The following is a 23,398-nucleotide window of genomic DNA, read 5'->3' as shown; positions in this document are numbered from 1 at the left end:
AGCGCAAGGCGAATGGACTGAGTTGGGTTCTGGAGTCGCCGAGAGAGTTTTGGAAAAGAGAGTCGGGTCGGTCGGGTGAGGAGAGTGTGGAACGGAGAAGAGTTGCGGTGGAACTGCAAGCAAGGGAGCTTGGGTCCTTGGCGAGAAGGACGGCGGTTGGCGACGAGGTTACGGTGTGGGGAATCGCTCGTCTCATCGCGGGACCCAAGCCAGCCAGCCACCTCCCCCAGGGCATCAACAATTCTCCCTTTCCCCCGTGCTGAGATAGTGCAAAAGGGGGCCGCGTTCCCACCCTACTCCAAACCCGCCAAGGAGCACGGAGTCGGGGCACAGCCGCGAGGCCACATTTACGGCTCGCCCGCCAACGCGTCACGAGGACGTTTAGCTCTTGTTTTTTCATTGGTGCAGTTATTTTGCCAATTTTCTTTGTTGTAACTCAACCATGAGTCCTAAAAAGTAACTGCAAAGGACAGTGCTAAGAAGAAACGAATGATGTCGCTTGAAATGAAGCGTGAAATCATTGCAAAACATGAACGTGGAGTGTGTCTTGTCGAGTTGGCGAGGGAGTTTGAGCGTAGTACTTCAACGATATGCACTATTCTCAAGCAGAAGTATTCGTTGAAGGCTATAACGCAAGCCAAGGGCGTTACGATTATTTTGAAGCTGCGGTAACGGCTAATTGTAGCAATTAAGTGTAACGGCAAAGTAAAGGGAATAAAAAAAATAAAATGTAAAAAAAAATTGTTGCAATTACGTTTAGCGTTAAACTGAATTAAAAAAAATTGGGGGGGGGGGCTTGAACTGATTAATGGTATTCTAATTAATTTCAATTGGGAAAATTGTTTTGCTATACGAGCAAACCGAGTTACAAGCTCGGTCACAGAACGAATTAAACTCGTATGTCAAGGTATTACTGTATATGTGTATACATATATATATATATATATATATATATATATATATATATATATATATATATATATATATATATATATATATATATATATATGTATTGTTACGGCTGTGGAAATTCGCAGTACACCATAAAGGGTCCTTAGATTAGCTATGCCGGTAAGTGAGTGTTCAGATAGGTCCCCACCATTGTTTAAAGTGATCTCTTTGTGTTCACCAGGCTGCGACCATTTGAGATAGCCGTTTTTCTTTATCTATCGTTATTTTGAGCCACCATTGCAACAAACCTCCATGCAAACAACTGCCACCAACTACGCCACAACACCCACCACGCTCACACCACCTCCACAACATCTTCGCCACTATGCCCGCTTACGAACGCCATCCTCCACGAACAACAGTAAGATGGTTTCCGCGTCGGAAACCGTCCGAGAAGGATTGGCAGACCAAAAGCTCTTGTGAAGCCTGTGAAGTTTTTCCCGCCTGTTTCCCCCGCGCTTGGTGTGAAGGAAAGGGGGATGGCAGCTCGCCGCCGATTGGTGGATGCACGGCGTGAGGCGGTCGGGGTGAGGGAACGCCCCTTTTCGGGAACCTTCTCGAAGGGAGGTGGAGCCGAAAACAGGGAGGAGCGAAGGGCGGAGCCCTGCACTATACAAGGTGGACAGGACGCGGAGCTTGCGCTCTCTTGGTGGTCGAGGTCAAGTCCTTTTTTTGTCTGGGTCGTCGACGTCATCTTCTCTGTCGGGGTCATGCTGGATCTCTCTCTTTCTTTGTCATCGAGGTCGAGTTCTCTCTCCCTCCCTCTCGTCTTGGCATTGAGCGACCTGTCGGTGAAGGCGCGGGCCGGTGGCGAGTCCGGGTGACGCCTCGGAGATGCGGACAGGTGACGCCACAGGCGTTTTGTGGTGGACCTGTGCGTGCGGACGAGGAGAGTGCCGGAGAGGGTTCACCGGCCGCAGAAGGGAGGTTTTCTTTTCTTTGGGATTTTGTATGTGTGTTTGTGGCGCCAGTCCGTGAAGTAAACCTGTTTAAGTGCCTGTAAATTTAATGCTATAGTCAGTCGCAACGTCTTTCATTTCTTGCTGTACATATTGCATGACTGCCCTTGCTTGTTTGTGTTATATGTGTAATAAATGTGCTTGTGAAATGTTTCCCATTCGTTGCCTCCTTCCCCTCTTTTGAAAGTGCCATCTTGAATCGTGGAATGATTGGTAGTGGGTTTTAAACACCCGATAAATAATCTGAACCGTCGAGGTTGGCGATAACACCGCTCGGTTATCCCTATAGTACGGAACGAACCGCTTCAGCGGTTCGTGTCCTAAGCCGACCTGCAGCATGGTGCAACCCCTTGGTAGGTTACCCGCGCGGGTATTTAGGTATATCGACATTCGGCGATTCACCCTATTTCGCGCGGTTAGAATGCGGACTGGGTTGTGGTGAGGTTAAACCCCCACCCGTGACTGGCTCCTGGCGGTAGTTCCAGGAGGGTCACGACTGAATTGTCCGTCCGGTGGGCGACGCGGCTGCCATTAGAGGTACGCGGCCGATCGCACGCCAGGCGGGCCAGAATTCGTAACACTGGTGTCCGGGAGTGGGATTCGAATCCATCCCGCCTCCAACTAAATTCACGGAATCGGACCAGGGGTGTGCGAAGCGACCCCCTCCTCCGTTCCCCCAAATTACGAGCAATTAAAAAAAAAATTATTCCGCGAAATAAGATGGCTTTTCAAGGCGAACGTGTGCCGGGTGTAATAGGTATGTCTTATAATGTAGAATCCATGGCTCAGAACGGTTCCTTTTGTAATTTTAATCCACGGAGGAGCTCAACCCCATATACTGAGCATGGACTTTGCTGGCAAACGGAGTCGCACAATGGCGGCGCGATCGCACCTCGGCGCGGCACGGCGCAGGTGGCTATTTTTAGCACAACGAACGGCGCGACACGAGGCGAGTGCTTTCAGCCACCGCTTCGGACCACGTGGTCGCGGCAGGCGCCATGGCAGGCATGGCAGGACGCCGGAGCATGCATTGACGGGCTTCGGAGACAAATGTCGAAGTCCTTGCAGCGGTGGAGGAATGGTGACAACTGTATAGGGGAATTTCATTCGTTTTCCTTTGAATTGGACGAGGCACGGCGGCACGTAGACAGGGTTCATGAGGATTACGTGCGAACGGAGTCACAAAGATGGGCCGATGTACAGGAAGACATGAGGGAGGAGGAACAAAGGCAAACAAAGCGAGAAGAGGAAAAACGGAAACACGATTTGGAATTTAAAAAAACTGAAGGGAGAGGTAGACGAAGGCAATCGGAAAAGAGAAAGCCTAGAAGAGACGATAAAAAGAGGAGAGAAATCTCTGGAGAAAGAATGGAAAAAAAAGCTGGAAAAGGAAAAAGGTAAACACGACTTGGAATTAAAAAAACTGAAGGAAGAGGTAAGATCAGGCAAAAAGATAATAGAAATCCGAGAAGAGACGATAAAAAGAGGAGAGAAAAATCTGGAACAAAAGAAGAACGAACTGAACGAAAGAATAGAGGAAGAGCAAATTAGTAATTCCTGGGATAGAAAGAACTTGGAAGAAGAATGGAGGGCAAAGTTGGAGGAGGAAAAACGGGAACACGATTTGGAAGTGAGACAACTGAAGGAGGAGGTAGAAGAAGGCAATCGGAAAAGAGAAAGACTAGAAAAGATGATAAAAGAAGAAAAGGAATGGCAGGAAGAACTAAATGAATACGGGAAGAAAATGGATGAAATGAGGAGGGAAGCATGGGAAAGTTGTGCGGAAAGGAGGGAAGAAGCATGCAAATTGGAAGAGGAACTATTGGAAAAAACTTCTGAGATACTGAAACACGAAACCAAAGAGAGAGGATTACAAAACGAACTAAGGATGTTAAAAGAGGAGAGGAAGAGAGCGGAAAATGAAACGTTGAGGAAACACACTATACAGATCAAACAGTTGGAAGCCAAAGCAAGGTTGGAGTGTATGGAGATGAGAAAGGAATTAGAAAAGAAAGCTTCAGAGTTACAGAAACACCAAAACAAAGAGACGGAACTACAAAACGAGCTGAGGATGTCAAGGGAAGAAAGAACGACAGCAGAGAATGAAACGTTAAGGAACCACACTGCGCAGATCGAACAGCTGGAAGCGAAGGCAAGATTAAAGAATGAGGAGCAAGAAAGAGTACTGAAAGAACAAAGAATGAGACAGGAGAAGGAAATCAGCCAACTGAAGGAAACCACGAGATTGCAGAATGAGGAACAAGAAAGACAGTGGAATAAAGAACACAAAGAACAAGGAATGAGACAGGAGAAATAAATCAGGCAATTGAAGGAAACAATGAGATTGCAGAATGAGGAACAAGAAAGACAGTGGAATAAAGAACACAAAGAACAAGGAATGAGACATAAGAAGGAAATTAGTCAATTGAAGGAAACAATGAGATTGCAGAATGAGGAACAAGAAAGACAGTGGAATCGAAAACAAAAGGAGTATGAATTTGAAACTGAACGACAAAAGGAAAAAAATAGGTTGGAGTACGAGGAGAAAGTGAAGGAGCAAGGAATGAAGCAGGAAGGAGAAATCAGTCAATTGAAGGAGACAACGAGATTGGAGAGGGAAGAACGAGAGGAACAATGGGATACGAAACAAAAAGAACATGAATTTGAGGTTGACCAATTGAAAGAAAAGGCAAGTCTGGAGTGTGAGGAGATAGACAAAGAACAGCGAATGAAACACAAAAGGGAAATTAACCAAATGAAGAAAACCACGAAACTGGAGAAGGAAGGACAGGTGAGGAAACAAGGTAGAGTAGTGAGAGAGCAGCCAAAGAAACACAAGAAGGAAATGAGCCAATTGAAAGAAACGATGAGATTGGAGACTGAAAAGCATGAGGAACAGTGGGAGAGAAAACAAAAACTATACGAGTTTGAAATTAACCAGCTCGAGGGGAGAGCAAAATTTGAGTCCACGGAGATGGAAAAACTCAGGAAAGAGAACGAACAACTCAAAAAGCTCCGAGAGGATGAACGACTCAAAAGGAGCCAGGAAGTAGAACAGCACAATGAGGTGGGATGTGTGACAGCACCACAGGGAATAATGTTAGTGGTGCGGGACTTGATTGACATCACTCATCGGATGAAAAAACAATTAGGGTAAACCCTGAAAATGGAGACAGTGGAAATAATAACAGGAGCCCGGGTGACTGAAATGGGTAAGACGAGACATGAGGTGACGACGTCCGAAAAATCAAAAGAGACGAAGATCCAGGAAGAAACTAATAAACACGAAGAGATAAAAGAAATAAAATGTATAGAGACTCGGGAGATAGAAAAAATAGAGGAGAGATTACACGATAAAGACGGGGTTAAAGACGAGCACACACACACACACGGAGGTAGTGGAGGATAATGAGGGCGAGCTCGCGGAATGTCTCGAGACCCGGTGCAAGCAGCCGGATAGCCTCCTTCAGGAACGGAGGGAGACGCTATGCTCCCTTGAAGCTGATCTTGACCAGGTGGGTTCGGTCGTGTCAAGCGAGTTAGAGGGGGCGAGTGCTGTGGAGAAGAGCACGTGCAGCTTGGGGGGGTATGGAGACCCCGGGACCCCTAGTGGTGGCGCGATTCCCCAGTGTGGTTGTGCAGGTGTGCGTGTTTGCGAGTGTGCGGAGATGCATGCTTTCCAGCATGCATGGTGTGAGTGAGACCCCCTGTGCATGTGAAATGTTGTGCGTGAGTGAACGGCCGAGTGCAAGAGAGACCGTGTGTGTGAGAGAGAGCGGTATGCAAGGGAGATGACGGTCGGCATGCGGGAGCACACAGCCGCGTCTCCGAGTGAGAGTGTCATGGAATGGTGCGCGAGAGTCGTGACACGTGGGAGTGCGTGTGTTGAATGGAGACGACGATGGCGACAGATAAGGGACAGAGGCCGGGTAGCGGCCGTAGCTGGATTGGGGACCGTGCCGGGTTTGCACAGCAGCAAGTGCGGGGTCCGTGCTGTGGTACGCACGAGGCCGCCGCGTGCGCGTCTGCAGGAGTGAAACCTGGTCCGGGAACGCCCGCGGTAGATGTTGCCGATCTCGCGGACGGACAGAAGCTCGGCTGGGACAATGGATTTGGACCCGACGGGTTCTCCAGGCGGGCGTGTGTGTGTGAAGCTCCTTGTGGCCTGCGTGGTGTGTTCTGTTCACAGAGCGCATGGCGCAGGTTACGGACGGGCAGAGCACATGTGCTCGTGTGGGGAGCCACTCGAAAGCGAGGTTTGCTTTGAATGCGCAGGGTGACGTCATGGCTGCACGTGTGGTTGGGATCCGGCAGGAGGGTGAATCCCTGCCGGATGGTACCGTCAGAGACGGGACGAGGTGTGCGAAGCGCGAACGGCCGCCATGACGTCACGCCAAAGGTGCGCGGCTGTGAATAGCCGTGCAGGTTGCGAGTTGCCGCGCTGATGATGCGCAATTAGAAAAAAAAGTTGAGCAAAGCAAGCCTCGCTTCGGGTAAACAGGATTCCCAGGCAAGGGGTGGAAGACCCCCTTGCTTGGGCACAGGATGACACTAGTTTGGGGGAGGGGTTAGTGATAGACCGGCTTCATGGGGCAGGGGTAAGTCCTCATGGGGCCCATGGAATGGATTAGTTAGAGGGATTTTAGTTCAGATTTAGGATGGGAGATGGAAAATAATATTTGGATTTTGAGGACAGTGACAGACTGTGAGTGTGTAGAGGGGACGTAGCTTAGATACGTAGGTTAAATGGAACGTGCTGTAGTTTAACGGACGACGAGGGAGCATGAGTTAGTTCGGGGATTAGCAAGCAGAATGGCAGTGATCAGCAATGTGTGAGAAGAGAAGAGGTACTTGGTGAGTGAGTGAGGCCAGCGGGTCTGAGTGTATGGAGTGAATGGGTTATGCATGGTGCGATGAGTGATTGGGGGGAGGAATGATTCCCGCCCAAGGGACCCCGGGGTCAGAATAAGGTGAATTAGGGGGTTAGTCAAATTGACAAAATGGAGGTCATTTTGCTGTTGGTGGGGAAGTAGGCTCGATACCCATTTGGAGGGGTGCAGGAGCCCTGTTGACGGGTTGGGAGCGTGGCTGCAAAAGGTGAGTATCGCTGAGTGGGTACCCCGGGCTAGTCGGCCGCGGTCGGCCAAGGGCCCATGGGGGGTCGGGATAGTGTAGTGGGCACGGGTGCGCCCGCATGATGCGGGGCCCGGGGCGCCATATGCCACGGGGGCAGTGTACTGGGCACGGGCGACCCTCGGAAAGGGACCCGGGGCGCCAACACGCCAGGTGGACATCGAGGGGGAGTAGCCGAGGAGGGCACTTCCCAGTTTTTAGGGAGCTGGTAGGCTCAGAGGCAGTGTAGTGCCCGGGGGTGCCATCGTCGGAGAATCGGCAGAGGGTAGTTCCTGCCAAGGGAGCCACGCGTCCCAGCCATGAGACCGTGTGAGGGCATGGGAGGAAAATTCGGGGGCATGGCCTGGAATTTGAGACGACACCAACACAGGCGACGGGAATCTTGGTTGTAAGAACCGATCGGTTAAGCGAGAGGCGCTTGTTGAAAGCCCCGGAGTAGTTAAGAGTTAATGGTTAGGGTAGACTAGGAAGTGAACCCCTTCGCTCTCGTTGTGGGCCACTGGACCCACTTTGGGTTGAGATCGCTGAAATCTGAGGAGGCCATTCTGAGGCTTTATTGGGCCTCGACACAGGACGCTAGCTCTCCCTCATTCCCCTCCAGGAAGGGAACGTAGGGGTTGGGAGTAGGCTAGGAGACGATAGGTTAGCCGAACAAAGACGATAAAGGGGGTTTGGGGACGAGTTATAGAGGGGGAAGTAAAAATAAAAATAAAAACAAAAAAATAAGTTAGGGCTAAATTGGTTTTTACAAATTAACGATTTGTTAGGGAATGAACAGAGACAGGCAAAGGCGATAGGTCGGGAGGGAGACAGTAGGGTAGGTCCGAGCCCGCCTTCCGAGTGGCCAGCACCACCGCACTCCCTCCACCAACCTCCTCATTACAAGGCCTGTGCCGGCCACTTCGTCTGCTGGTGTTGCTGCAAGGCCTGTGCCGGTCGGATCGTATGCCGGCTGTTTTTGCTTCAAGGCCTGTGACGGTCACTTCATCTGCCGGCTGTTTTTGCTACAGCGGCCTTGTCATGCCATGCCTTGCCTGCCTGCCTTTGCCTTGGCCCCATGCCTGCTGCCCTCATCCATCTTGCCCCGTTCTGTTTTGCATCCCCCCCCCCCTGTTCATTACCATGTGCGCCAGGATCCTCGCGCAAATTGCAAGGACTGCCCCGATGGCAGCTGCAACACGGGACTGCGTTTGTGCAGCCCGTGCACCATTTCTGTTCACTGCGCCCATTTCAAAAGGGGGAGGCCTTGGACTGCGCTTAAGCAGCCTGGCTCCCTGCTAACTCTTGTTTTTTTCCGCAGAGTCCATAGATCCTGGGCCATGGTTTAGTGTATATTGTAGGTTAAGTTGTAATTGCAAATGTGTTTTGCGCCCACGGCATGTGAGTCTTAGCGCCGGCAATTTATTTAAGTCGTCTGTATGAGTGGGTTTGTTTAGTTAGTTACTCAGCCCGTAGGTTATTTATTTTGGCGACACAAATACACTGAATGTCGCACTCAGGGATCCGAAGGTAAATCGTACTAGGAGAGAACTTACACATGATGGCACACGAAAATTCGACGACTCAGGATGATTCTGTAAAAAGGGAGGGGGTAGTGTTACGGCTGTGGAAATTCGCAATACACCATAAAGGGTCCTTAGATTAGCTATGCCGGTAAGTGAGTGTTCAGATAGGTCCCCACTGTTGTTTAAAGGGATCTCTTCGTGTTCACCGGGCTGCGACCCTTTGAGATAGCCGTTTTTCTTTATCTATCGTTATTTTGAGCCACCATTGCAACAAACCTCCACGCAAACAACAACCGCCACCAACTACGCCACAACGCCCACCACACTCACACCACCTCCATAACAATCACCACCATCTTCGCCACTACGCCCGCTTACGAACGCCATCCTCCGCAGACCACGGTAAGACGGTTTCCGCGTCGGAAACCGTCCGAGAAGGATTGGCAGAACAAAAGCTCTTGTGAAGCCTGTGGGGATTTTCCCGCATGTTTTCCCCACGCTTGGTGTGAAGGAAAGGGGGAGGGCAGCTCGCCGCCGGTTGGTGGATGCACGGCGTGAGGCGGTCGGGGTGAGGGAACGCCCCTTTTCGGGAACCTTCTCGAAGGGAGGTGGAGCCGAAAACGGGGAGGAGTGAAGGGTGGAGCCCCACGCTATATAAGGCGGAGAGGACGTGGGGCTCGCGCTCTCTTGGTGGTCGAGGTCAAGTCCTTTTTTTGTCTGGGTCGTCGACATCATCCTCTCTGTCAGGGTCATGCTGGATCTCTCTCTTTCTTTGTCGTCGAGGTCGAGTTCTCTCTCCCTCCCTCTCGCCTTGGCGTTGAGCGACCTGTCGGTGAAGGCGCGGGCCGGTGGCGAGTCCGGGCGACGCCTCGGAGATGCGGAAGGGAGGTGCCGCAGGCGGTCTGTGGTGGACCTGCGCGTGCGGACGAGGAGAGTGCCGGAGAGGGTTCACCGGCCGCAGAAGGGAGGTTTTCTTTTCTTTGGGCTTCTGTATGTGTGTTTGTGGCACCAGTCCGTGAAGTAAACCTGTTTAAGTGCCTGTACATTTAATGCTATAGTCGGTCGCTACATCTTTCATTTCTTGCTGTACATATTGCCTGACTGCCCTTGCTTGTTTGTGTTATATGTGTAATAAATGTGCTTGTGAAATGTTTCCCGTTCGTTGCGTCCTTCCCCTCTTTTGAAAGTGCCATCTTGAATCGTGGAATGATTGGTAGTGGGTTTTAAACACCCGATAAATAATCTGAACCGTCGAGGTCGGCGATAATACCGCTCGGTTATCCCTATAGTACGGAACGAACCACTTAAGCGGTTCGTGTCCTAAGCCGACCTGCGGCGTGGCGCAACCCCTCGGTAGGTTACCCGTGCGGGTATTTAGGTATATCGACATTCGGCGATTCACCCTATTTCGCGCGGGTATAATGCGGACTGGGTTGTGGTGAGGTTAAACCCCCACCCATGACTGGCTCCTGGTGGTAGTTCCAGGAGGGTCACAACTGAATTGTCCATCCGGTGGGTGACGCGGCTGCCATTAGAGGTACGCGGCCGATCGCACGGCAGGTGGGCCAGAATTCGTAACTATATATATATATATATATATATATATATATATATATATATATATATATATATATATATATATATATATATATATATATATATACATATGGGGCTGCAAAAGTAGGTATACAGTAAGGATTATACCAGTATTACCAGTATTATAATAGTGGTGGTAGGATTCATTTAATACTAGAATTCATTTAATTTGAACATTTGAGGGATTAATATGTTTATTATTGATATGTTCATTATTGGTATGTTATTATTGATATGCTTGTATAATTATATTATAATCAATAAAATGATTATAATCAATAAAATACGTTTTGCGCGCACGTTTTGTTTTTCATTACTGTATACCTACTTTTGCAGCCCCCTATATATATATATATATATATATATATATATATATATATATATATATATATATATATATATATATATATATATATATATATATATATATATATATATATATATATATATATATATATATATATATATACACAGTCAAAGCTCGTTACTATGCCACCCGTCGGGACCGAGCAAAAGTGGCATAGTAGCGAGATTTTGTAAAAACGGCCTTATTTTCTCAAGTTACCCATCTGTAGTTAATCTTTAGACAAAATTTATTCCAGCAAGTAAAAGGCACGACTGTTGTATAAGCTAAGCGAACGGAGAACATACACACACTAACAGAGTTCACACACTAACATATGGCATGGCGAGAAATTCACGACACACAAAGCTTTCAAGAATCGTCGGCTGGCGCATCTTCTTTCGGCGGATCTCGTGCATCTCGTTGTCTAGCCGATCGCACGCTTGCATCACACCGGGCTTCCCTCTTCTCTGCTGCATGAACTTCCGGACGGTGCTACAAGCGCGCTGGGCTTCCTCGAACGGAACGATTTCCTCCTCGACAGTTACCTCGTCATCTTCGCTTTCCACCGGCTCCTCACTGCACAGAATCTCCTCCGCAATCTTCTCCAGCGTGAAATACCCGCCAGTCGCGAGGCGCTCGTCGGCTTCGAGAAAGTCAGACAGCTCGATCTCCTCGTTCTCGTGCATCTTTTCCTCGGCAGACAGAGCTTCCCAGATGTCGGGCAGCTCCGCATCCTGTGGCTCAGTTTGGATCTCCTCTTCGATGAACTTGGCCTTCGCGAAAAAGTTCCTGATCGTCGACTTGCCGACCTGCTCCCAAGCACGCCGGGCGACGTGTAGAGCGTCGAGCAACGTGAACTTGAACTCCTTTCCCTCGTCTATGGCCTCAAGCCGGCGGCATAGCAGGAGCTTCTTGTAGTGGCGCTTGAGGTTCTCTATGATTCCCTGATCCATTGGTTGCGAATTGGCTGTCGTGTTGGGTGGGAAGAAGACCAGTTGGATGTTGTTCAGCTCGAGCTCGGGAGGGTGGCCAGAGAAGTTATCGAGACAGACCAGCACTCTGCGTCCCTGCTGGCCGAGTCGTCCGTCCCACGCACGCAACATCTCCTCGAAAAGCTCCGCCGTCATCCACGCCTTCGAGTTCGCCTTGTACTTGACCGGGATCTCTTTGTTCTTGAAGGCACGGGGTTTCTTGGAATTGCCAATCACCAGAAGAGGGAACTTCTCGCTGCCGCTCATGTTTGCCCAAACCAGAAGAGTGATCCTTTGCTTGCTTTTCTTTCCTCCAGTACACCGCTCTCCTCTGAAAGCCATGGTCTTGTTCAGAAGCAGCTGCCAGAAGAGTCCAGTCTCGTCCAGGTTGAAGACGTCGTCTGCGGAGAACTGCCCGAGTAAGGGCCGGAGAACCTGTTGTTGCCACTCAAGAAGGGATTGCGAATCCACCGCTCCAGCTTCGCCCTGCACTGTCTTGAACGTGATGCCGTGGCGCTTCTTGAAATTGCCCAACCAACCGTCGCTCGCCATGAAGTCTGGGATGTGCATCAGCTCGGCCAGTTTCATCGCCTTCTCCTTGATCAGATCGCCGCTGACAGGCACATTCTGTCCTCTTGATTGCTTCAGAGACATGAGCACTCCCTCATCAAGCTTCGGGTCGTGAGCCTGCGTCAACTTCATGCGCTCCGATGGAAATCCAGCTTTGATTGCAGCCTCGATTGCATCCTTCTTGCTGAGAATGCCCTTCACGGTGGTTCTCTTAACTTCGACGCCCCATTTCTTGCTAATCTCCCTGGCCAACTTGGACTGATTCGGCTCCTTCTTCGCGGTATCGATGATCGCCTTCTTCTCCTTCAGCGTAAAGTCGGTTCGCTTGCGTTTCTGAGCTGACATTATGGGCTGAATTTGAAAAAAAATGATGTCACTGTTGTACGTGTGCCTGCGTGTCTGTGTGTGTGCTCGCGCTTTTTGTGTCTCGTTGTGCGTGTTGTGATTGGCTTGTTGTGGCTGGTATCGGAGAGAAGAATCGCGTGTTTTGACACAGTCTGACTATGCGCGTACGTATTGAGTTATGTTGTGCGCAGCTGGACTGTAGTTTGTCGCTTCGCCTTTGAACGTGAGTGTGATAATCGAGCACTGCGCAATACAGACTTTTTCACGACTCGTGCCTTTTAACAGTCACACAGTAGTGGCATGGTAGCGAGAGTAGGGGGTGGCATAGTAAATTTATTTTGTATTGAATTTTGTCGGGACTGAGCAAAAGTGGTATAATAGCGAAAGTGGCATAGAAGCGAGGTGGCATAGTAACGAGCTTTGACTGTATATATATATATATATATATATATATATATATATATATATATATATATATATATATATATATATATATATATATATATACATACATACATATATACAGGGGGCTGCAAAAGTAGGTATACAGTTATAATAAAACAAAACGTGCACACAAAACGTATTTTATTGATTATATTGGTCAACACGATTTCTCTTGCATGGGGGTTTTCACCAGATTCGAGCTAACTTTTGCGTGCTGAATCCAAATCTGTCATTAGTTTTTGCCTATCATATCAGGTTTTTGAACTATGAAAAATCATTATTTTTGAGAAAACAGCAATTTTACACTCGAAGTTGAAAAACACTGTTACATTAGAAGCAGGCCCGTCGCCAGGGCTCAGTATTAAGGGGGACATATGAACTGGATGGGGGGGCACAATTATAATATTTCTTTAATATTGGTCATCTTCTGTTGGTATTTCATTGACATGATCATCTTCGCCCCCTCCTCCTCCTCCTCCTCCTCCTCAAACTCCTCCCACAACATGTCTTTCATTATCTTTATTTTCGTCGGTTGCATTTTTTCCTTTTTTTAAGCCATTTTCGTATATCCATGTCTTTTTCTACTGCTGCTAGCTTGCGCTGCTGCTAGTGACTCGTCCCTCGTGACTCGTGTCACTAATCTCACGACTCACGACATTTGACGGTTGTATTTATTAAATGATGCATGCACCAAACAGGTTTTATCTGTATAATTTCAAATGTAAGCATGATTGTAAACACACACATCCTTTAAATTTTTATTATAAAATTACTTTTGTAAGATGGATGGTTGTGAAGGTCACGTGGTGCACTTCATCTTTAATTTTGTAAATTTACGTCTTTTCCTTATTCATATTATGAATATATTACATTTATACCAAACATACAACCAATCAGGTAACCTGCTTAATAGGGCCTCCATATCGAAGACGCTGATTGGCTATTCCTTAAAACTAAATGATCCACGATATATATATAACCATCCACAGCATCGACATTCGACACGAGGTCTTGCAGCTGTCTGTCGTCTTGGCTTCTGTCGTTGGTGCTTGCGTTATTATCTTTTATCTTGTGGGCTTGGACTGTATTGCCTTGCCAATTGCTTTTGGAGATGCGGTGGCAAGCGCACACTTATCTTTTGACTGTTATTCAAAGAAGGATATTATTAAAGAACAGTTTATCCAAGAAGGCCTTATTATTCACCACGTTGAACATCTGGAATAAGGGTTTTATTTCACACAGGTGAACTCTTAAACAGCAAGGAGTTCACAGTGGGCGCTCGTCCTTAAACACCGAGTTGTTCACAGGGTGCAACAAAGCATAAATGGGTGGCGTACAAGTGGGGGGGGGGACCAGATGCGCCATGGGGGGGGGCATTGCACCCAAATGCCCCCCCCCAGCGACGGGCCTGATTAGAAGATCTATAGATGCAAAAATGTTTACAATGAAAGGTACCTACTTCAATTACAATATTTAATCATACATTAACATATAATCCATGCTTGCTTCACATATTTTTACACATTTTCTCGATATTTTTAATGTCTGAAAAGTTTACAAATTTCACTAAACTAAGTTAAATATATAGGCGTAAAAAGTTCCCCTTAGCATGATGTACATCACTTAAATACAAGGCATCACTCAAGCTCAAAGCATTTTTCTGAGTTTTGTGACTTCTCACGACATTCAGAATGCAGCAATAAATGCAAAAATATGCGAATACAACCAAATAAGTACCGGTACTTGAAAGCATAAGCATCCAAAGGCACAGGTGTAATCGTATTACAACATAGTAAACCTCCTCTTTGTGGACATTCTCTTAAGTACAGCATCTGGGACATCCCTCATCAAACTACAGCAGTAATCTGCCATCATATTTGAGTCCCAACGACCTTGATAACGTTCTTCCATCACTTTAGTGTCTTGATGGAAACGTTCACCCTGTTCATCGCTTACATCTCCAAGGTTATCTGGAAACTCGCTCAGGTGACTGTGCAAGTAGTGCACCTTGATGCTCATTCTGCACCCCAGCACTCGCAGACCAAGGAGCAGCTCCTCCACAATCTCTCGGTAGTTGTCATCTTTCTTGTTCCCAAGAAAATTCTGCACCACATTAGTGAATGCATTCCACGCTCGAGCTTTGACGGTGTTCATTGTCGTAACGAAGTGTGGGTCCTTGAGTAATGTTCTGATCTGAGGTCTGTCGAATATCCCTGCTTTTTTCTTCTCATCGCTAAGACTCGGAAAGTTTGAACATATGTAGCCAAAGCAGTCTCCAGTGTGATCAAGACCTTTAACAAACTGCTTCATCAGACCGAGTTTGATGTGCAATGGTGGAAGAATGATATTTTTCCGATCAACCAGTGGTTCATTAATGATGTTCTTGTCACCAGGTTGCAAACTATTCCTTGATGGCCATTCCTTTCTCACCCAGTGCTCCTCCTTAGCCCTACTGTCCCAGTAGCAGAGGAAACAAGGGTATTTAGTGTAACCTTGTTGCCCCAAAAGGAACTTCACCATTTTCAAATCCACACAGATCAACCATTCATGATCGTGGTACTTCAATCGTTCAAGTACAACCTTGATGTTTGCATATTTCTCCTTCAGGGTCACTAAGTGTCCTATAGGGATGGATCCATAGATGTTCCCATTGTGAAGTAAAACACATTTCAAACTTCTTTTCGAACTGTCAATAAAGAGTCTCCACTCACTTGAATGATACGCAGGCAATCCCATAGCGAGAAGAAGCCCTTCAACATCATTGCAGTATACAAGTTGACCATCAGACTAGAAGTACTTACTCAGTTCTGCCTCTCTGTTGCGATAAAATGAGACACTTGTGCCAGGTTTGAGAAGGTTTTTCTCTTGCAGTCTGGAAGCCAACAACTCAGCAGATTGTTTTGGCAAATTCAAATCTCGGATCGGATCATTCAATTCAGGCTGACTATACAGAGAAAGTTGATCAAAAAACGAATCCAATGGCTTGTACTCTGCATCTGCTTCTTCATCATCATAATTGGATAAAGATGTGGATGAAGTAAGTGCTTCCTCATCAATCTCTGCGAGCTCGGTAAAAACAGGTACAGGTATTTCGGCACAATGAGGAAATGGCCATATAGCAAAGGGTATGCTAGGGTATTTCATGTATTGCTTGTTTTTCTTATTGAATCCTTTGACATTTACAAGGCAGAAGTAGCAATCATCTCGGTGGTTTTTTGGTTCTCTCCAAACCATCGGCACACCAAACTTGAGCTTAGCATTCTTTCCTTGAGACCATGATCTCAGAGTTTCGACGCAAGTCGTGCATACTTTATGAGGGGCCCAATTTTTGTCCTGGTCTCCAAGCGGTACTTTAAAGTAGGCACGGTACACTCTCTTGACGAATGTAGTGATGTTGCGTCTTTGAGGTGCTAAGGTGAAGCATCCACAGATATAGCAGTAGATATCTGGGTCGTTACAGCACTTTCTTCTCTTTGAAGGTGTAGACATAGCTAGCTTACAGTGTAAGGTACCAGGTGCCGGTATAAACAACCCTACCGAGTCAGCTGTGCTCGCCCACTGAGAATCTCATAATGCTCATGACTCGTGAGATTAGGTAGAGTCTTAACAGCAGATTAGGTAGTCTTCACAGCTGCAAATCACAAATACCGCATGTGTAAAGATACCGCACTCAGGCTAATTTATGCCAACACTATTGCATCAAGAATATCCACTCTGAGGTGGCTTTTTTTGATGTGAACACCAACTTGGCTGAATGCTATGATTCATTCAGAGAATCTTGACAAGAACTCGGAAATATCCTGGCCTCCTGGCAGATATGGGGCTTCCTTGAGGGCAATTAATTGCAGCTATGGATTACTCTGAGACCCGCACCCGAGTTAATCTAAGGTCATTTGTATGCCGAATACAAGATTCTGTTGGTGTCATGCGGGTCATAGACGTAAACCACTGATGCATATGTTGATTATTTTAAGAGACTCAGACAATAACTCCACTTTGCTCATGGCAGGCTGTTTTCCATAGGGGCTGTTTATAGCTACGGGTACTCGGAATAATTCAGCTTTTGCTGTTTTATCCCTACCAAGATTGCCAGACTGGATGGTCAACTTTTGTAAAAATCCATGAATATGGAGCACACAGATAGCACAAAAACTTGATATGATAGAGCAAATCTGAGCTCAGATTTGGATTCAGCAGCCCAAAATTAGCCAAAAACAGTTTCCAAAGTCCATGCAAGAAAAAAAAAAAACTATTTTTGTAGACCAGTGTTATAATTATACAAACATATCAATCAATAATAACATACCAATAATAAACATACTAATCCCTCAAATGTTCAAATTAAATGAATTCCAGTATTAAATGAATCCTAGCACCACTATTATAATACTGGTAATACTGGTATAATCCTTACTGTATACCTACTTTTGCAGCCCCCTGTGTGTATATATATATATATATATATATATATATATATATATATATATATATATATATATATATATATATATATATATATATATATATATATATATATATATATATATATGCAGTGTGTGCTTACATATTGTGTAAGCATACGAACCGTGTTTCCCCAATGTCTCGGGTCATTTACCTGCATTTTTTTCATTTTTTTTTCTTTTTCTTTTTTTTCATTCATTTGTCGATGTTGTCCAATGATTGTGATTTTTTTTCCAGTGTACTGGCTTTGATGTCCATCGGCATGCAAAATTTCAGCTTTCTACGTCACCTGGAAGGCACCGATCTTTAATATTGAGTCCGTGGTTAGAAAGAACTTTATATATTAGATATATGACAATTGATGTCGTTCTCCGACCTGAGATGAACATCATGATGTCACCACCATAATGCACATACTGTCTGTGGCTCCTGGAAGAGCTATCTCGCAACGCTAACGACCAAGGTATAATTTCAGATGCTGTCACATGTGCATGGAAAATGCAGTCACTGACCGGTTTTGCCTTCATTAGGGCATCATCAGGGAAATAGACCAAGCTTCCACACACTTGTGAATGAAAACCTTTCGGTTATAAATCAGAAACTGAGCAAATCCAAACCATGAATGGTGAAAGTGCCAGCACCAAGTCCCATACAGCCTTTGCTGCATGATACCAGGAGCGATAAGTGCCGCCTGCTATGTCAAACATTATCTCCCCCTTTACCAATCACAATTTGGAGTCATTAATGGTTTATGGTCAGGCGCATTTATTATAATTAATGTCGTTCTCCGACCTGAGATGAATGGCGTGACGTTACCGCCACAGTGCACGTCCTGTCTGCGGCTCTCGGAAGAGGATATATATATATATATATATATATATATATATATATATATATATATATATATATATATATATATATATATATATATATATATATGTACAAAAGTAATGTATGCAGACTCGAGTCCAGCGAGAAAGTTTCCAGTCATCTCAGTGAATCCTCACCCGTTTTCTCGTCTTCTCCTTTAGAAACGGACGAATCATTGTGTAAAGGGCGTGGATGTACCACGGCTGGTTAACGAAGTGCACACCCCCGAAACGTGCAGGAAAGCTGTCCTGCACAGCACGCAACATCAATTTGTGAAGCAACTTGTGATTACAAGATTTACATTCACATTAAAGAACATTAAAAACAGGTGCAAACAAAGATGATCCCATGTTTATAACACAGACTTTGATGTAAAAAGTTAAGCCATTTAATTACACAATGTTATTGTCATTAATTTACAAAACAATTGAAACAATTTTTTCACTAGATTCAGTGGTGTAATTGTCAGAATGTCCACTCTAAGTCTGGGAGGTCGGTGGTTCGAACCCTGGTCGAGTCATACCAAAGACTTTTAAAATGGTATGTGCTGCTTCTTTGCTTGACACTCAACATTTGAAAGGATAACATTGACACTTGACACTCAACTCTACATTTCCATGGGGAGGAGGAAATCCAGAGTACCCCGGAAGTGACGGCACCTACCCCAAGCTCAGTGGCTGTGTTTGACTCATTTAACAGTCGTGCATTTGTCTGTATGTCCACGTGTGTGACGTGTGTGGCAGCTCCACTACGAGTCAAATGTATACTGTAAAAAGAAAAAAAATCAATTTTAATTTAGCACTTTAATGGTTCGTCAGGTGGGGCCAGCCAGTTTGTGAAAGACTTGGGCCAATTTTTTTTATGAGAAAGTAGAATTGTGGTCATGAAAAAAACAACACTACCTTTACGGTTACTCAATTGAAATGTGCAAAGGCTTTTTTTTTTAATGTCCCTTTGTTTTGTAATACAAATGCTGTTTTCCTGGCCTTATGCATGTAAAACATAATTTTGTAACAATTGTGAGATTGTCACTTTCTATCAATAAAAAAATACTTCTTCTTAAAACCCACCTTGGTGAGATTCTTGTCCAAGAAATTTAAAGTTATGAAAAAAACGCACAAGTTCACAATTTTTTTTTTTTTAAGTTTTATGCAATTGGACTAAAATTCCCAAAGGCCCATATCACCCGTTCTCATTCTCCTAAACAGAAAAAAAAAATAATCATCCATTACAGAATATGTGCAAAAGATAGAAACAAGCAGATCTGGACAAAAACATGACGGTACAAAAAATGTTTTTTTCATATTTTTCCGGAGCTCTTCTGACTTATACTCGAATAAAAGACAAATTATAATGCGCGAAACACGAATGGGTGATTAAACAAAAAGAATGGCAAGTAACTGCAGAGGAGAAAAGATGTAGTCAAAAGAAAATCTTCATCATTACAACTTATTGCTCTCTTTTGTCTCTGTCCCTCCCAGGTTTCTGCAGGGCATGCACAATCTGCCAGTAATCCTCTTCATATTAAACTCACAAAATCCAGGCTCACTGCACACCTGCACTCATTTGATCTTCTTTTCTCTCACCTGTGGAACCAACTTACCCAATCTGTTCAATTCCATTCCTCCCTCCAGGGCTTCAAGGCAGCTGTTCACCCCAACCTCGGGTCATCCTCATCCATCCTCATGTTCTTTTCTACCCTAAATGACCCCATTCCCAAGCACTCCTTTTTCCAAGTGATTGTGATTTTTCCCTCCTCTTCCTCACCTCTTTTAGTTTGTTAGTTGACCGTTGGTTTGTTCCTTTTCTGTTCCATCCCCACTTTCCTCTTCCTCTTCTTGCTGTGTTTCATTCAGCTTATGTCCAATATGTTCACCCACGTGTGTCCTTCCCCTCTCCTCAATCTCACTCTCACTTCTACTCTGATATTCATGTTTCTCCCTTTCCATTTTGTTCCCTTCCACTATGCTCGAGCCCCTCCTCGAGCCTTGATCATGGGAAAATAAATAAATAAATAGGACAAAAAGGTTCGAGCTGCTGGATGCCAATACAGCAGTTTTTACAACTAATTGAAATACGATAATGCTTACGTGCTATTCGTGAACAGAATCTCATAGCATTTGTTTTGCTTTTTTTTGTTGTCTTTTTTTTGTAAGCATCCATATTTTCTAAACGGGACAGGGATGAAGGCTGCAAAAATGCTCATTCAATACCCCTAACACTCCAACTGACCCTGTAGACCCTTTTACACTCTTTAGAACACTTAGACCTCGAAGATCCTTTTGATCCTCATTGACCCTTTGGAACCCCTAAGACCCTTAGACTCCTATCTACCCTTTAGAACCTTTTAGACATTCACACCTTTTAATACCCTGGAGACACCTTTGACAAGGTTTAAGACCCTTTTACCCCTTCAGACAATTCCAACCCTTTAGACCCCTTCAACCTTTAAAGACCCTTAAGACCCTTTAGATCATTTTGAACCTTGAGACCCATTTCGACCTTTTCAGATCTTTTGATCTTTCGACCTTCAGACCATTTGACCTTCACTTTTCAGACCTTTACTCATTTACAACTAGACCATTTAGACCTTTCATTTCCAATCAACGACTTCTCATTCAGTACATCCTTCCATTTATTTGCTACACAATATACACCACACAAAACAAGTCCTGTTGAGGGTCTGCAATCTCTGATTGCTCTTTCTAGTTACTTTTGTTATTGGAAGCAACCTTGGAAAAATGCCACAATAACATGGAATGATGCTCAAGCTGCTTTGCACAGAACACACCTTAACATGGTGGTTTTTCAAGGCAGAAAAAGGCAACAATACATCAGAATTCCTCCGGATTTTTTTTGCAGTCAAATCTAAAGGAACATTGACTATGAGTGTGAAAATAAGGCAAAGAGGTCTTACTTGTGATACAATTAAGGCCTCTGAAGTGTTACTCGTAATACCCTCCTCACCACCAGCAGGAGCAGCGCTATACGGTTTAACATTTATGTAGAGAATTTTCTTTGGTTACACCTTCAGAACTGCTTGAGAAAGGCTGTGGGGGGGGGGGGACTGCAAAGGAGCTACAACCTTTGTCTTATGACCCTTAGTCCCTCTGGCAAGGTTCATTGAGAATGCATAAGTAACAACCAAACACATCGGCCACAGGCATGCGGATAAACAGAGACAGACAGACAGACACCAGATTACAGATATATATATATATATATATATATATATATATATATATATATATATATATATATATTAATCTGTTTGTAAAGATTGCTGAAGAGGCATACAGCAGCTTTAACCTTTTTATGAGTAGGTCATTCTGAGCTAGATTTGGTGGTGTAATAGTTATCATGTCTGCTTTGAGTCTGGGTTCAAACTTCGACCGAGGTATATAAAAAGACTTTTTTTGAAAAAAGTACGTGCTGCTTCCTTGCTTGATGCAAAGGATTTCAAGAGGATGGAGCATGGACAAACAACACTGGGAAGACAATAGCAATGCATCCAATATATCCCTTGCAAAGAAACTGCATCAGCAGCAGCAATGCTCTGTAAAGAGAGTCTGGTACGGTCTCGCTTTTATGTTGTTCTGAGAATTTTGAATTCTGCTTTTATGGGTCTCTAGAGTCGGTCAATATTTAAAGGTTTCCACAGAGTGGACCATTCTTTGAAGGTCATGACTTTGAAGGATCTCTCAGTTGTGACTTTTGAAGGCCAGCTGACAGAATAAATAAGTACTTGACTATTTTAAAACTGATTTATTTCACCAACCTGGTCCAGTAAAGTTTTAATATTCCATTATGGACCACAATAGTAAGGCTGTCAGAGTCAAGATTTACAATTATTTTTTATGATTCATTGGAACAATGTGTAGAAGAAGAAATAATTTACAAAATAAGGAAATCAATGTCAGTGCACCATCGTGAGACCAGTTATGCTATCTTTGTGCTCATAATCCCAGATGGAAGTAGAAAGAGGAATCAGAGATTGCAGACCCTTGCCAGAACTTGTTTTGTGTGGTGTTTGTGTAGTTTTGTGTGGTGTATTCTGTGTGGCACTTGTGTACGAGTGTGTTACATAATTAACTCGAGGGGGAGCACTCGGTAGAGTGCAAAACCTCCGCCGCCAATACTGCTGGGTCACTTAAGTGAACCTGATATCCTATTCATTGTAGGTCAAAACGGATCAGACTCTACTGAACCATGATTGAATAAACTAAACTAGATCAACGCGCATGTAGAAATGCCCAAAAAAAAAAAAAAAAAAATCGAAATTTTTTTGAAAAAAAGGTGCAAAATTTCTGGGGTTTTTTTTTCTCTAACAATTTTTTTTTGGGGGGTTGGGGGGGTTAGAAATCACTTAAAACATGTAGAAATGCATTCAAATATTTTTCAAATAAAATCGAAATTTTTTTGAAAAAAAAGTTGCAAAATTTTCTGGTTTTTTTTTTCTCCAACAAATTTATTATTATTTTTGGTTGGAAATCACTTAAAACATGTAGAAATGCAAAAACAAAAATTCAAATATTTTTTCAAAATGGTCGCCATAGCGGCCATATTAGACTTTGGACCAAGTCCAAAATCTAATGGCATGATCCTTGGACCATACCTAACCCCCCCCCCCCCACCAAGTTTCGTCGAAATCCGTCCATGAGTTTTTCCGTAATACTGTTCACAAACAAACAAACAAACAAACAACCAGTCATTGACTGGTACTTATGAAATCGTCAACTTAACCTATGACCTTGTCGAATAAAAGCTGTCTCGAGAGAAGGTAGCGACGCAAAGCAGAAGTTTCATCAATGATTCTGTACAAACCATCAAAAATCGGAACGTCGACCGAAGCAAAAATCTCCATTTCTCCACGCAATTATTTAATATTATTTGATCAAAATTACAAAACCGTAATATTCGGCCATCCACCAACAATCTTTACATAATCCGATGGCTTAGCGAGTCAGGCATGCGACGATAACCTTTATTGGGAGAAAAAATGACTTTTAAACACCATCTTTATAAAAAAACACCGTCAGCGCGCAAACGGAAAACCATTAACTGACTCAACGCCGCCTCTGCTCGAGCGCGCTGCACCACGTGACGACCCGTGACGCGGCGAGTGAAATATTTTTTATACAATCTTAAAACGTCTCCAAAACATCCGATTTTTACCAGAATTTCGACAACCGAGTTTTCAGCGTCCTAAGCGATCGCAACAACCGAAGACAAAATTAAAATCGAAGT

General features: G+C 44.7%; 1 protein-coding gene across 3 annotated transcripts in view; it reads right to left on the bottom strand.

Moving 5' to 3' along the window:
• Window positions 1-23,398, bottom strand: part of LOC147026364 (clavesin-2-like) — a 73,354-nt gene that overhangs the window by 7,874 nt on the left and 42,082 nt on the right. For 2 of the 3 annotated variants that reach the window (XM_085881704.1, XM_085881707.1), the window contains exon 4: window positions 18,289-18,399. The exons of the other annotated variant lie outside the window; for it this stretch is intronic. In XM_085881704.1, coding sequence (XP_085737830.1) covers window positions 18,289-18,399 — 111 coding nt within the window. The remainder of the gene's footprint in view (window positions 1-18,288; window positions 18,400-23,398) is intronic. 3 annotated transcript variants of the gene reach the window in all.

This window comes from Eptatretus burgeri, chromosome 5 (genome assembly GCF_056783735.1).
Source record: "Eptatretus burgeri isolate ZD-2024b chromosome 5, Ebu_testis_v1, whole genome shotgun sequence".
NCBI lineage: Eukaryota > Metazoa > Chordata > Myxini > Myxiniformes > Myxinidae > Eptatretus > Eptatretus burgeri.
This window is presented reverse-complemented; position numbering and strand designations above follow the sequence as displayed.